The 16,752-nt window shown below is 37.9% G+C and overlaps 1 protein-coding gene across 2 annotated transcripts in view; it reads right to left on the bottom strand.

Annotated features, from left to right (window-relative positions):
- The window catches only part of LOC150100518 (growth factor receptor-bound protein 14-like), a 341,775-nt gene that overhangs the window by 209,910 nt on the left and 115,113 nt on the right, over nt 1-16,752 (bottom strand). For both annotated transcript variants that reach the window (XM_090402828.1, XM_090402827.1), the window contains one exon: nt 2,570-2,729. In XM_090402828.1, coding sequence (XP_090258954.1) covers nt 2,570-2,729 — 160 coding nt within the window. The remainder of the gene's footprint in view (nt 1-2,569; nt 2,730-16,752) is intronic.

A 16,752-nucleotide genomic window follows, 5' to 3' on the forward strand; every position in this document is an offset into this window, starting at 1 on the left:
TTCAGCTAATGAATACTATAAATACCTAGGAATATTAGAAGCCAGTGATATTCTCTACTCGAAAGTTAAACCACAGGTAGCAGTAGAATACACCAAAACAGTTAGAAATATTCTGAAAACAAAAGATTGCCGGCCTGGTTGGCCGAGTGGCTAGCGTATCAGCTTTCCAGCCAAAAGGCTGTGGGTTCGAATCCCGCCGTGGACATGGATGTCTGCGATTGTCTGTGAAAATACTAATGGTGGTGATCAGAGGTAGATGGTGTTGATAAAGGTAGCTGCGGTTGGTGGAGACTGAGAGTTGTAGAGTAGGTACCCTCCCTTAATGAGTCTCTAGACTCCCTGGAGGTGTTATGTAATAATAATAAACTAAATGGTTTAAACACAATTAGAGTAATAAACTCTTGGGCTATACCAGTGATCCGATACACAGCTGGCATAACGGATTGGATAAAAGAAAACCTGGATAAATTGAAAATTAATGACTATGCATCACATCCACGAAGTGATGCATAGTGATGCATGACTATGCATCACATCCACGAAGTGATGTTGACCAGTTGTACCTACCAAGGAGAATAGGTGGACAGGGTCTGCTGCAAGTGAGACATACTGTAGAAGAAGAAATAAGTTTAAAAGTTACATCAACAATAGCTCTGAGCAAATGCTTCAAGCAATTACACAAGAGGGCCTTTTAAAAGCAACAGGAAAAAAATTGATTATAAAAAGGAACAGCAAAATAACCATTATGTGTGCTGGAAAAATACTGAGATACGAGATACAGAGGACAAAATTGACGTGAACAAAACGTGGCAATGGCTACCACATGGATATATTAAAAAAGAAACAGAAGGATTTATTCTAGTAGCTCAAGAACAGGCATTACAAACTAATGCAATCAAAGCAAAAATTTTGAACATAAATAATAACAGCAAATGCAGACTACGCAATCAGAAAGATGAGACTGTAGAAAATGTGTAGCCAAAATAATTCATTGGCATATATGCAAAAAATATGGCTTTCCTACTTTTGATAATTAGTGGCAGCATAAAATAGAGACAGCATTGGAAAACAAAACAGCAAAAATTCTCTGGGACTTTAGAATACAAACTGATCAGCATTTGGAACATAGCAGACTTGACCGAACCTAATGTAGTTACGCAATAGACCTGACCTAATGTTGTTATCGCTGTACCCAGTGATAATAACATTAACACCAAAGAACTGGAAAAAATTACTAAATATTAAGATCTGGCAATCAAAGTTGGCCAGCTGTGGCTTAAACACATCAAAGTCATCCCAATAGTTATCAGTGCACTTGGTACAATTTCAAAAAACTATCCAACTATTTACAAGAATTAAACATCAACAAAGTGACCACAAAGGATCTACAAAAGATGACATTACGTGGAACAGTCCATATTTTACGATGCTACCTGACAGACTATTCTTAGATTCATGGGCACCTGTTGTTTATCTGTATCAACAGTCAAATTGTTGTTTGAATATCTTGTTTTGACTGTGTATCCGTTATGTGAATAAAGTAATAATAATAAAATCCTCTAACTAGCTTATGAACTAATTTTTTTTTACTTTATTATAAAAGGCAATCAGATAAAACACAAGCACCCTAAATCCATGCTGACTCTTACAGATAACATCTTATCCAATCTCATCTTCCACAGCTTGTATACCAGCTTGTCATTTGGTAATCAAATACCTTTGCACAGTCCAAGGATATTAATCTTCCTTATCCAATGTATTCATCACCTTATTGAGAAATTGATTAGGAACAAAGTACAGGATTAGGGTGAAGCATATGATTCTCCATGATATAAACATGGGTTTGTGAAAGCTAAGTCTTATTTTAGCAATCTGCTTGCATTTTAGGAAACTTTCCCACTGACCTTCACATTTAGCAGCAGAGTACTGTTTGTTTCTTTGAAGGAATGTTAGTAGTGTGTAAAAATAAGTCTACAAAACAAGAATTCTCTATAGCAGTGGTTCCAAACTTTTTCCACTTGCGTACCCGTTTTAAACCTATTTCTATAAGTTGTACCCCTTGTTTTTAAAATAGCTGTTTTTAAATACTGACACTTTTGTTCAGTGTCTATCTTAATGTAATGCACTTACTTATACTCAGTCAATAACTGAACTAATAACGCATCAATAACATCTAAAGTCAATAATGTGTACCCCAGAGGTACGAATACCACCAGTTGGGAACTGATGTATTATAGAGACAGACACAATTTTTTTTTTCTTTTTTATTAAAATTAATCAAAAAATCAGCTAATGCCTTTTTATTCCCATAGAGGGAGTAGGCGAGGCCGTTTAGCCCTACCTAACTTTGGATCTAACTGTCTAATCTATCTTTGGATCTATCTAACAATCTAACTTCTTTTTTATTATTATTATTTTATTTATTTATTTATTTATGCCTTTATAGCCAAACATGATGAAAAGTGCAGTGCTTGGATTATATAATCCTTACTCCAGTCATGGTACAAATGGTTTAAGTACTTTCATAACTGGGATTGTCATAAAAAATACTACATAACTAAATACCTACCGACTCCTGGATCTGCTAGCTGTTCAACTAATGTCCAAGTATGAGACCGAGAAACGTTGATCTTCAAAGCAAGTAAATAGCACAAGTCCAGTGCTCTAAGATTTTCTTCTACAACAAGACGTTGGTGGCTTCCATCTTCCAGATAAAAATTCAGAGTGACCTAAACAAAAAAATATAGATAAGTTCACAGTCTAGGTATGATAAAAATGCATTATCACTAATAATTATTAGTATTTTGGAGTCAGACTCATCATGGTAGGCCCACTCAACCAGCAACATACCTATCATAATGAGCTTTGAAGTTATTTACACAACGTGCATTCACAATGCACTCTGGCAATGCATTCCACTCATTAGCAACTCTCCACATAAACCTAGTCCTCACACAATTCTTCACCACATCTCTGTACAACTTCCAGGTATAGCCTCTCATTCTTCCCATTCACTCTCTTTCATAATTCCTTCTATATTAATCTGATAGAATCCCTTAATTAAACTGAAGATCTCTCAAATCTCATTTCCTCCTATCCACCAACCTCTGTAATCCACATTCCCTGAAACGTTCTTCATAACCAGCACTCCAGAGTCCTGATATCACTTTGATCATTCGTCTTTGAACCCTCTCTATTGTTTCTGCATCACAATGAAAATTAGGTGACCAAATCTGAGCACTCATAGTCCACATATGGCCTGACCAATACCTTATATAGAGGAACCACCTCCTTATCCCTACATATCTATGTACTTTTTTTTTTTTTAATCACAGCAGCAATACGATGAAGTTTTTGCAACACTTGTGATGTGCCCTCAGAACTTCAGTCCACTGACTACCATCACTCCAAGATCCCAAATCTCATCCACTTCCTGAAGTACAGCTCCACCAATACAGTACATAGTCTTATATCTCTGTATCCCAAAGTGTAATACCTTACGTTTATTAATATTAAAACTGCAACCCCATTCATTTGTCCAAGACAAGTCTATTCAGATCTTCTTGTAGAGAATTAACATCAGCACTACTGATAATTCTACGTAACTTTGCATGATCATTTGCATCATTTGAAGCTCCCCACATGAAATATCATTAACAAATATGTAATAAGGGTTCAAGAACAGAACAATGATGCAAGTCGCTAGTCACCTTCCTTATCTGAGACACGGCTCAATCATGCACCACTTGCTGGTATCTTTCAGAAAGCTAATCTTCAATCCATCTAACCAATCTGCTATCTAATCCCATCTTCTGCAGCTTATACACCAATGTGTCATGAGGTAACCTATCAAATGCCTTTGCAAAGTCCAAAAAATTCATGTATATGAATCTGCCTTATCCAACACATTCGTCATCTTATCATAAAACATAAGGATATTGCTAAAACAAGACCTGCCCTTCACAAATCCATGCTGACCATCATAGAGAATCTTACATCCATCAATCCAATCCTGTATTCTATTTCTAACGAATTTTTCCGACACTTTGATCACGACTGCAGATATATAGATTGGAAACTTCTGTTCTTAAGTTCTTAAACCATGCTTGTGAAGAGGTATTATTTTGCCTTCTTTCCATTCCTTAGGACCTTTCCCTCTGCAAAACTTTCATTAAATAACCAAGTCAAGGGCATGGCTAACTCTTTGCACATTCTTTAAAAACATGTGGTGATATGTTATCCATTCCCACAACCTTATTAACATCTAACCCAAGCAACACTTGATACACCTCTGATTTTCACCTTTAATTCTCCCAATCCTTGCTTCCCTTCTACATGTTGCACAGCATCATTCACATGACTATGATATACCTTGATGAAGTGTTCTTAAATACTTCCACTATATTATCACTTAGCTCAGTCAGTATAGACAAAGCCCTTTAGTTGGAAATACCTGGGTTCAATTTCCGTCAGTGAAGTGAGGAACCATTATCTGGTCTCTTGCGGCAAAAGGTGAGTTAGCCAGTCTCATAGGGGATTTATGGAGGTAGGGGATTTTTTCACCTGGAAACTCTGGTTTTATGTCCCCCACAACAGGCAAACTGATCCCACAAACACATGCATCTACAGACATAGGACACACCAAGAGGTATAGGATTAACCTCCTTATCCTCGAGTTACGGTTGCAAAGTCCAAGAATATTTGGAAAGGTCATGGGTGCTTAAGTGGCTGTTAGGACCACTGATAGGATAGGATATTACCACTTAAGCCTCTCTAATACTGAATCTTGTGTACTTTCAAAAAAAAAAAAAAAGAGATATTCCAGGGCAACTTTTTCCATGAGGTTCCAGAAACACTGCACATTAATCCTAACGCAGATGGATATGAATTCCATTGGACTTGCTGTATGCAGACCCTTGCATACAGATCTTAATCTAAATCCCAAAGATAGTGGAATTAAGCTAAGGTCTCTTCCACTTTCCTGTAACCGTATCATTCTTGAATGATATGCACTTGAAACAGTGCATTATTCTGCTAACAATATTCATCACATGCAAGGTATAAATGGTCTGCATGAATGGAAGCATCTGGTCAGTAGCTATGTTCAGGCAAGCTGCACAATTTAAACCTCACTATCCAGCATTAAGAGGCCAAAGAAGAAGCAGGAAAACAGGTTGCTGATCTCCACAGTTGACTGCTGTCCCCACCCTGCATTGATGTGATCAAGGATGATGAGTGCATGGCTTTGTCATCATATCCCTCTTTCCATATGCATGAGATAACAGGATTCATCACACCATACAACCTTTCTCCAATTTTCTGATATCTCCAATTCTGATGTTTCATCACTCATCTGAGGTGTAGCTACTTGTTTTTCATTGAAAAAATGGTGTAATACACTCAATCGGTATCACATCATTTACACCTCATGATGTTTATCATGAGATATAAATGCTGAATGAGGTATAATATAATCTCAGTTACATGATACCTCATTCATGATGTTTGACACAACAGTACATATAGATAAATTCCTTCACAGTACTCCCTGGTTGTACCACAGTCATTTGACTAATTATATCATACCTACTGAGCATGCTACAAATTGTACCGTGTCTACTGGACTTCACCATTTTCAATCCACCATCTCTGGCTACATGCTCGATGTTAAAATAAGGTTTTCTGTTTATCACACCATTCTTAGTACCCATGACACTTGCATATGGCCATCCTGGCAAAGTGACAGCTTCTAAGACATTCTTACCAGTCAGTTTGGTTCCTGCTGTCAAAGTGTGTATGCCCATTATCACACAAGAGATTGCCTTCTGTCATATGCACTCTACCTTGTTCGATGAACCTGGAGATGAACTGTATATTAGTGTTGACTGGCAACAACTCATGTTCATATACATGTACAGGAAAGTGGAGGGAGTAACAGCCAGTTCAATGGAGCAGCACCCATGGAAATCCATACAGAAGAGAAATAATGCTGCAACAGAACATTTATGAGAAAGTGACTAGGGAGCCAGTGAGAGAATGGTCAATCATTTAAGTGAACTGTATACAATAAAGCATTCTGCTGGAAGTCTTAGGTGCACCACACCAAATGTGGGAAGAGTATTCTAAGACTGTGCAGAGTTGAGCAAAAGAGACAGAGAGAGAGACATTCTTTTTTGTTGGAACAAAAAGAATGTCAGGCTTTATGGAGACTGAAGAGGCTATGAAACTAATATAATTATTTATTAACATTTGACCTCGATGGAGTCAGAGACTCATCGTGGGAGGTCACACCATTGCACACACAATGCTCATCCAACACATGCTATTGCACACAGTGCTCATCCAACCGTGACTTAAACTGATTCAATGTGTCTACACCCACAACACACTCAGGCAATGCATTTCAAATACCAACCACCCTCCATTCAAAGAACCTATTCCTCTGTTCACACCCTCCTTATACAGTTTCCAGTGATGGCCCCTTGTTCTACTCCCTTCTCCCATTCTGAAAAATTTCTTCCATGTCGACCCAATAACATCCCCTGACTAGCTTATATGTATCAATCATTTCCCCCCCCCCCTCTTCCTCCTATTCACGAGGCTCTGCAACTTACATTCTCTCAATCTGTCCTCATACACCACATTCCAAAGACCACTGACTACCTTTGTGAATCTTCTCTGGACCCTTTCCAACAATCATCGTCACCATGAAATCCCTGTGACCAAATCTGAGCACAATAATCCATGACGCCTGTTCAATGACTTATACAATGGAATCATAACTTCCCTATTTCTGCATGTCAGGGTCCTCTGCATTATTGCCATTATCCGATGTGATGTCTTCACAACTTGTGCAATGTGACCCCTGAATTTCAGGTCCCTGTCCACCATCACTCCTAGATCTCTCATCTCCTCTACTTCCATTAAAGATTCCCCAACCAATTTGCATCCAATCATTGCTTACCAAATCTCAAAACCTTGCACTTTGCAACATTTGAACTGACAGTTCTGCTTACCTGCACAATCATGCAATCCATTCAAGTCCTCTTGTAAGGCAATAAGATCCGTTTGACTCTGCATTGCTCTCCCCAGTTTTGCATCATCTGCAAACAGCTGGATATCACTAGTTAAACTAAACCCAATATCATTAACATACAAATTGAACAACAATGGTCCCAAAACTGACCTGTGGCACAATGCTAGTTACCTTTCTTTTTCGGGATACTGAACCCCCCATATACAACTTTCAGATACCTATCTGACAGCCAGTCACTGATCCATTTCAGAAGTCTGTTATCCAATCCCATCTGTTTTAATTTATTTAAGAGCTTGTCGTGTGGCAGTCTATCAAAAGCCTTTGTAAAATCTAAGTACACAACTGTATATGCATCTCCCCTGTCCAAAGCATTTGTCATCCTGTTATAGTATATAAGTTAGTGAAACATGATCTCCTCTTATCAAACCAATGCTGATAACCACAGAAAATACTGCTGTTATCAACCCATTTCTGTATCCTACTTCTCACCAATCTCTCCAGGACCTTCACCAAAACTCCATATATATAGACCGGCCTATAATTTGAAGCTACAGCCTTATCACCACCTTTATGCAGTGGAAGAACAATTTTACCCTCCTTCCACTCCTTGGAACTTGTGCTGTTGTAAGACTCTTATTAAAGAGGCATGCCAATGCTACTGCCAATTCCCTGGAACATTCCCTTAAGATGTGTGGTGACATGTTTTCAAATCCTATTACGTTATTGATATCAAGTTTACTTATTTCCTCAAAAACCTCCTACTCACTCACAATTAAGCCATCCTCTCCTATGTCCTCTACATTCAAGTTCCTCATGATTCCACCCTGATCAGGATGAAATACCCTTATAAATTGATCACTGAATACCTCAACAATGTCTTCTGCAGCAGTTATCATTCTACCACTTTCATCTTTTAACTTCATCTTACCATGATCATTCTTCCTTCTACTTGCCACATATCCAGAAAACTAAGGTTTTTCTTAGCCTGATTTGCCAATTTCTGCTCATACTCTACTTTTGTTTTCTTTACTAACTGAGTCGCTCTCCAAGCTTGCTCTTTATACTCTTCATGTGACTGATTATCACCATTATTCATCTTGTACTTCCTCCAAAGTACCTTCTTTTTCCAGATTTCATGTTTAAGCTCCACATTCATCCATTTTACACGTACCTTATTCAACCGTTTGGCCTTTGGAATGCAGTCGTACATTGACGCTGTTATGTATTTCTTTGTCAGTTCCCATGCAGCATTTATTTCCTTACCACTCAACTCCTCGTTCCACGTTATACTCCAAGCTGTAATAATTTCACATATATCCTTTCCTTACAAAAGTCTGCATATGACTAGCCACAACACAGGTGATTACTTCATGATCACTTCCACCAACTGGAGGAAAATGTGAAACCCCCTCTAACAATTACATCCTCTGATGAAAGGATGAGATCTAGAACTCTCTATCCTCACGTGCCTTCTTTACGTGCTGCCTGAGATAGTTATCCCTCAAAAACTTGAGAAATTCATTTTCCTTATTCCCAGATGCTATCTCTTCATTCCAATCTATACCACCATAATTAAAATCATCCATAATAATTAACCTTCCTTTGTTCACTAATCCAAGTTGTTTATACATTTCTTCATCACCACCTTCCACATTCCCAGGCCTATAGCAACATCCAACTAAATATGTCTTCCTCTCAACCTCCACATTACACCACACTATCTCATAACCATTGCCAATATTTCCCCCTTTCATATCTACCTTATGTGGACTTAATTCCCCCCTCCCTTTTTCCCCTTTCTATCCCTGCGAAATTCCCGTTTCAATATCATCTTCATTCAACCATGTTTCACTTATTCCAATAATTTGAGGGTGAATAAACTCAATCACTGAAACCATTTCATCCCCTTTATTCCCGATACTTCTGGCATTTGTAAATAGACACAGCAGTTCGTCCTACCCAAGTTATGTGTTGGTTGCGATTTCCTCGCCACACCTGCCTAATCACCTTTATCACTGCTTACATTTGCTCAGTCTCAACTTCTCCACGCACATTGCAATATATTCCATCTTCACACACACACACACACACATTCACTCTCACTTTCAACATTCACTCTCTCTCTCTATGACATGTCCCCCTCCGTTTCCTGTTCCTCTTGTATTCCCGTTCTCTCTTCCTCTCTCACACTACTACTGTTTCCACTGCCAAGCACTTCTGTCTCTTCAGTACTATTCTCCTGATTTTTCCTTTCATCTCTTTCTTCTGATCTCTGACATGCATCACACACTATACTTCCATCTATCAACAGCTTTTCCAGTTCACTCACTGTAAAGCCATTCAAATGCAATCTATCATGTCTGTATAATTCCATTCTTCCCTCAAATGCATGCTGTACATCCATAAACTGCACTCCCTTATTCTCACAAAGCTCTGCTAGCATACCAATTCATGATTCTGGCTCTCCATCTGAACTCATCATTGTCATACCTTGGTAACACACTAACAACCTTTCTCACTATGCTATTATCTTGCAGTTTCCTCAATAACCTCCTAATATTCACCCTTACATTATGTCTACTTAAATCATTTGTCTCCACAACCACCACTAATTCTCTTGCTCCTCCTCATGCCCAAGGTATGAATTATCTTGCTCCTTCTCACTCTTGGATAGCAGACCTTATGGACACTCATTAACCAATCCTCTAACAATGGAATCTCCATACACTGCTATTCTTGAATCACTCGTCACCTCTTTTACCCTTTTTTTTTGTACACTTTCATTTGTTTCTATTAAATGTCTAATATCACTCTGCATATTCCTCAATTCATTTTTCATTTTGGGTAACTGTTTCAAATCTTGCATTCCTACAATTTCATTCCGTCGCTCGTGTAGTCTCGCTACCTTTTGTTCTGCCACGCCTTACTTCTGCTTCCTCATTTATTCTTCATTTTGTTCTCTTATCACTTACTTTCACTTCTACATTCTTGATTTCTTTCACTCTCTCAGTCTCACTATCATTCATTCCTTTTTTGTTTCTTTCATTTCATGATCACTCTCAACCAACTGGAGGAAAGTGTAAAACCTGATCTTAAGGTTTCAGAACAGAAACCTGGCATGCCTCAGGATTCTGTTCTTGGGTCCCTACTGTTTAACTTATTTGTTAATAATATTTCATGTGGATTGACTGGAGATCTTCAAATGATGTAAATGTTGAAGCAGAGTTAGGTAGAATTATCAGTAGAGCTAATCTCAATTCTCTACAGGAAGATTTGAATAGAATTTTAGATTGGACAAATGAGTGGGGTTACAGTTTTAATATTAATAAATGCAAGGTATTATGCTTTGGGATACAGTTCTGGTGGAGCTGTACTTCAGGAAGTAGATGAGATTCAGGATCGTGGAATTATGGCAGACAGTGGATCTTGGTATTTAACCTTAGTATCCCTTCTGTATCTGGTTCCCACTGGTGTGGTTTGGCATGGAGGTAAGAGGACTGCTGAAGTGGTCTCACGGCCACTTCAGTGGATGTTTTTCCCTGGGATGTGAGCAGCTCTGCTTGGTGGAATGTATCTGCCATTGGCAGAACCACTACTGAGGGTTCTTCACAGAGGCAGGATGGGCCTTGAGTGGAACCACTGCTGAGTTATGAGTTAAATGATCTTTGGATCACCTGCTGAGATTATTAGATATTTCTCTAAAATTAGAGTGATCTGGAGAATTGCCCGAGTTTTTGGAGAATTGCTTTTACTTATACGGTGGGTTTGTTTGCTTCCGGGGAGTATGGAGGCTCTGCGTGGTGACAGGTTTTTACCTGTTACTGCTGAATTTCCTAGCCTGAAGTGATTCAGATCAAAGTGATGAGTTTAGTAGTGATCCTTTAGGATTACTCAGTGAGATTTAGAGTGACATTGTAGATCACTGAGAGTTTTTGGAGAGGTATCCCTATACTTTAGCATACTGATCTGAGTAGTGGCCCACAATGCATAGCATTACACACACCTGAATAGAATATGTGCTTTGCATTGTGGGATACTAAAGCAACTGATGTATATAGACGCTATCACATTTCACAAGTAACCCAGTTGAGAAGATACTTTGCGCAAACTTTGTTTGCTTACAGTTGAATAAAGGATTAAACCAAGAATATAATTTTTTTGCCATCTTCAATCTATAGCATAACCAAATGAAAAACTTTCAATATCATCAATATTAATTTTTAAGATGAGGATGTTCATGTAATGAAACTAGTAAACTAGTAGTATCTTGTTAAATATATCTTGTCATCTTTTCTCTCGGTAATAGTCATTAAACCTTTTTTTATAATATTCCAACCGAGTAAAAATGAATTTTGAAAATATATATATATATATAACTTTGTAAAAATTCATCTGCTCAATGCAGAAGGGACATAATATATCGTCATGTGACTTCCTGCTTCAAGCAAACTAGTGGATATGATACTGCCCGGCATATATGTTTTAAAGCTATGAAATCTTTGAGATACACTGTGATAGTTTTCATTTAAAAAAAAAAAAAGGTTGATCGTGATCCACTGAACTGATTTCACGACCCACTAACGAGTCGCAACCCACAGTCTGAAAAACACTGCTCTATAATATTTCTTTGCATCATTGGCTAAATACACAAATATTTCAGCTCATACTTTTACTGTCCTTACCAAGTCACCTTCCTGGCTTCTTCATATAACTGATTACCATCATTATTCATGTTGTTCTGCCTCCATGGTGTCATCTTCTTGCAGAATGCATCTTAATTCTCTTCATTCATCAATTTTAAATCTACCTTATTCAGCCTTTTGATATTTGGGATACATTCACTCACACTCACACACACACACACACTGCTGCTGCTAAACAGCTTTTAATCAGTACTCAAAACAGCATTTATCTCCTTTCCCCAACTCCTCATTCCATGTAATAGCTCTAAGCTGTTACCTAAAGTTTTTATAATCACTGGCCTTGTAGTTCCTCATATATATCCTTTTCTCAAAGAATTCTTTATATGGCTAGCCATCATCCAAGTGATCACCTCATGCCAACTGAAAGATGATGCAAGATCCCACTCACAATCACATTCTCTGATGATAGGATCTTATTTGACTTGCCAACCCAGAGCCCTGCTTAAAATAGTTTTCCCTCAAGAAATTTGTTTTTCTTATTCTCACATACTATCTCTTCATTTCAATCCTTACCATTAGCTTTCTCTTGTTTGCTAACCTAAGTTGCCTATACAGTTCTTCATCCCCATCTATCACATTAGCCTATAGCTAGAGCTAAATCGCTTCTCATTAGTCTCCAGGCTCACACTATATTTCACTATTCAGATCATTTTTGAGCAGTAAATAAACTCAATTAGCAAAACAATTTCACCTTCCCTTTATTTCTGATGCTCCTGACATTCATAAATAAACATCATAAATCCTTTTTAAGTCCATCCTACTCATGCCACCTCTCAGCGGTGATTTTTCCACACAATTACCATTCTGCTAACCTTTATCACCAGCTAGTCCACACACACACACACACACACACACACAAGCTAGATTCTGCCACTCCACTTACATCCCTTGAGAGTGTTGGTGGATAGGGAGATGAAGTTTAGGGGACACATTGCAAAAGTGGCTAAATCAGCTCATCAAATCACTTGGTTGTTGAAAAATACTTTGACAAGCAGAGACAAGCAAGTTATTGTTCCTCTGTACTGAGCCTTGATAAGACCTCATCTCGACTACTGTGCCCAGATTTGGTCACCTAGGTTTCTTCTTGATGGGGAGGAGGTGGAGTGGATCCAGAGGTGAGTGACCAAGATGATAGCAGGTCTATGGAATGAACCTTATGAGAACAGGTTGAAGATTTGTGGGTTGCAGAAATTGGTTGATAGGTGGAAAAGGGGAGATATGATTGAGATATTCAAATTTTCTATAGGATTAATTATTATTATTATTCCTGATACCTCCAAGGAGTCCGAAGACTCATCGTGGGAGGACATCTACAACTGTCTCTGCACCTAACCTCTACTACGAATCATCTCCATCAACGCCATCTGCCACCCACCTCCAACACCACCACAACTAGTAATTTTTGTCTGTAAATTGCGTGTGTTCTGAAGGGCCGATTTGTATGTATGCGGAATGAAAAACCCGAGTTTCCGGGAGAAAAAACCCTGCTACCTCCGTATGAGATCGGCTAACTCACCTTTGATTGTCGACCAGATAAAGATTCCTCCTGTCGCAACGAGAATCGAACTTAGGCCTATTCCATTCGAAGCCCGCAATGTACCGTCATTCTTCCAATTGCGCTACGGAGGCACTCAATTCAGAGGATATTTTTGAGATCAGGACTGGTGGTGGGAGAACTAGGGAACATTTATGGAAGCTAGGCAAGAGTGTGGTTAGCAAGGGTGTTAGAGCTGGGTTCTTTACATTTAGAGTGGTAAATGAGTGGAATAAGCTGCCAGAGTCTGTTGTGGGTGCTATGACAGTGAATGAGTTCAAGGCAAGGTATGATAGATACTATGAGAAAGCTGAATAGTTGTGTGGACATGATGTTTAGGACCTCCCTCGATGAGTCTAAGGACTCCCTGGAGTTGCCCGTAATAATAATAATCCCAGGCCATTCCATTCCTATTCTATTCTCCTTACACACATTCACTACTGATTTCAATATCCATGCTACTTATGACATGTACACTTGAACTCTACCATTTCATGGTTGCTTCTATATTCCTGTTTCTCTCACACCACTATTCTCTCCATTCAAGCATTTCATGTCACCTGATCTTTCACACTGCATCTGAATTCCTCTGAACTTTTGTTCATCATTACACTTCCTTCTACCAACAGTCAGTCTCTTCAACTGACTCACACTAAAGTTAGTTAAATGCTGTCCTCAGTTTTGTACAGTAAATTAAAAATAAAGTAAAATAATTAAATAAAATTGCTAAAAATTATAAAAAAAAAAAAATTCCTTAGCCAGTCCATGAAATTAATGTACTGTAGGTTTATAAACTTTTCATGAATGGGAGACAAACTAATAATAACTAAAATAAAATAAAAAGAAATTTTTAAAAAATGTTGAAGGCATTATCTTTATCTGGTTCAGGACATAAGACATAACTTGGCAAAGGATTAAACAAGAATATAAATTTCTTCAAATATAATATACTTTACAAACAAATAAAAAAAAGCTTCCCAGATAATCATTTAAGGTTTTCAGCAAAATAAAACTGAATATCATATTGAAAAAGAAAAGTGTGTAAGAAAGTTTTAAAAGGAATCAAAGTTGAGCAGCTTTCAGAAGTGAACTGTGGGCTCAAATGCACAAATATTTTTCAAGGAAAATTTCAAGAATTTGAAAACAAGAAGCAAACCTTAGATTTTTCAATGGCAGACATTGAAGAAAACTTTGTTCTTAGACTGTACATGCACATTTTTTTTAATACTTTTTTTTGGAGAAAAGAGCAAAGCTAATAATAATGGTAAGTACCCTGCTGGATTTCTGTTCAGGACAATGGACTAGTCATTACTAATATGTTCCAACATAAAGATGCATTCTGAATGTTTATGAACTGTGTTAATACAATAGATTTTTTTAAGAATAAGACTGATAAGAATCATGGTAAGGGTGTTAGAACTAGATTTTTGCTTGGAGAGTAGTGAATGAATAGAATAGGTTGACAGCATCTGTTGTGGGTGCCATGACTGCGAATGAGTTCAAAGCAAAGTATAATAGATACTGCACAAGTATTGGATAGTTCTTGACATTTTTAGGGCCTCCCTCAATGAGTCTAAAGACTCCTTGGAGTTGTCAGTAATAATAATATAAGTAGCTTCATTTGTCAGTTTGTGGTATATTTTTGTATTAATGTGGTAAAATTGCAAAGTTAAAGGAAAGCATCCTATATTTTAGTTCAAGAAGCAACATGAACCTATGGTTCAAAAAGATTTAAAATAATCACAACACTTCTATAGCATACTTCTAAGATGTTACTATACATATCCTAAATCCACCCAACTTCCCCCAAAACAACCTCCAGCTTTTCAAGAGAAATATCAATACTTTGCTCTTGACTCCAGACTTGACACTATGCCTATTTGCTATAGGCCTTGTGGCCTTTTATGTGCAGCAGTGGTATAAAAAATACATAAACAAAAAGAGCCATTTCTTTCCAATGACTATCATGCTCCAGAATGGAAAGAACTATACAACTATGAGCCAATATGGAAATAGAAGTTATCGCACCATGTTTACTAACTTGCTTTTAAATAATGTTTCTTCAGAAACAAATGTTAAAGAAAACTAATCACATTAGTTCTTTAACATTTGTTAAAGAATCAGCATATATGCTTTAGATATGTTTTATAGAACACTCCTAATTTAACACATTTATTGCCAACTATAAGATAACTCATAGGTGGCCATCCATATCAGGACACCAACTATAAGTTATATCATATTTTTCATATTGAATATTGTGGAAATCAAAACTATAAACCTCTGTACTAATTAATCACTATGCTTATGATCAAAAACTATTATAAGGCATTTACATTCTTGTAGACAGGCTTATACGTTGGTTATGCATTACTAAATCACTTAAGGAATTGAACAATGTAGAATACGAATATAAATTAAATTATACTTTAATAAATATTTCCGATATTTCGGCAACGTCACGTTGACATCTTCAAAAGGAACTTACAAAAAAAGGCACGTGCATGTAGGCAATACAACACAGTAACCGAGAATGAAGAGATGAAGCTATTGTTCTCCTAAAAGTCCTGATGTGCCCTCTAGCGGGGTAAGTAGGTGTTCTTGGCCATTGGGCTGAAGGTCTGCTGATGTAAGCCTCCCAAATTTGGGGCAGTCGCATACAACCAAATTTGTTGAGGTTTGGAGAGTTCCTTAGGGCTGAGGCTGATTCCATAAACAGTCTTTCGAATCTGCATTTGCTACGGTGTATTACTGTAGCTTTCTTCCACCGTATTCTGTGGCGTGTATCCAGAGCATGATCTGCATGACCAGAGTGGCTGTACTTGTGAAAACGGATGTAGTCCTTGTGTTCAGAAATCCTGATATTCGCTGTCCTGCCTGTTTGGTTAAAGTAAGACAGTTTACAACTGCAAGGGACCTGGTATACACCAGGTAGGTCTAGGGGGAGTGGTTGGTCTTTAGTGGAGCTGATAAGGGATGCCAATTTTCTGTAAGACCTGTAATAGGAGGTCAGGTCATGTTTTTTTCAAGATTTTGGTAATTTTTTCAGAGGTGCCTCGTATGTAGGGAATGGTGATGGATTTAGAGTAATCCTTGTTGTGGAGGGGGTGGCCATGATTTGTGAGTTTTTTTTTTTTTTTTTGGGGGGGGGGGGTAACCATTGGCTGAGAAAGTGTTGAGGATGTGATTTAGTTCAGTGTTTAGGGCCATGTCGTTAGAACAGATTAGTTTAGCCCTGTTGTATAGTGTTTTCACTACTCCATATTGTTGTGTGTGTGTGGGGGGGGATTGTTGGTGAATGTATCTGCCTGTATGGGTGGGTTTTCTATAAACTGAGAAAACCAAGGTTCCATCAGGCTGACGGGTGACTAGTGTGTCTAGGAAAGGGAAGCTGTTGTTTCCTCTTTTTCCAGGATGAACTTGATTCTGGGGTGTTGGTTGTTTAAGTGTGTTAAGAAGCAGATGAGTGTTTCAGAGCC

The sequence above is a fragment of the Typopeltis vanoorti genome, chromosome 13 (assembly GCF_054136105.1).
Source record: "Typopeltis vanoorti isolate ZY-2024b chromosome 13, IOZ_Tvanoo_1.0, whole genome shotgun sequence".
NCBI lineage: Eukaryota > Metazoa > Arthropoda > Arachnida > Uropygi > Thelyphonidae > Typopeltis > Typopeltis vanoorti.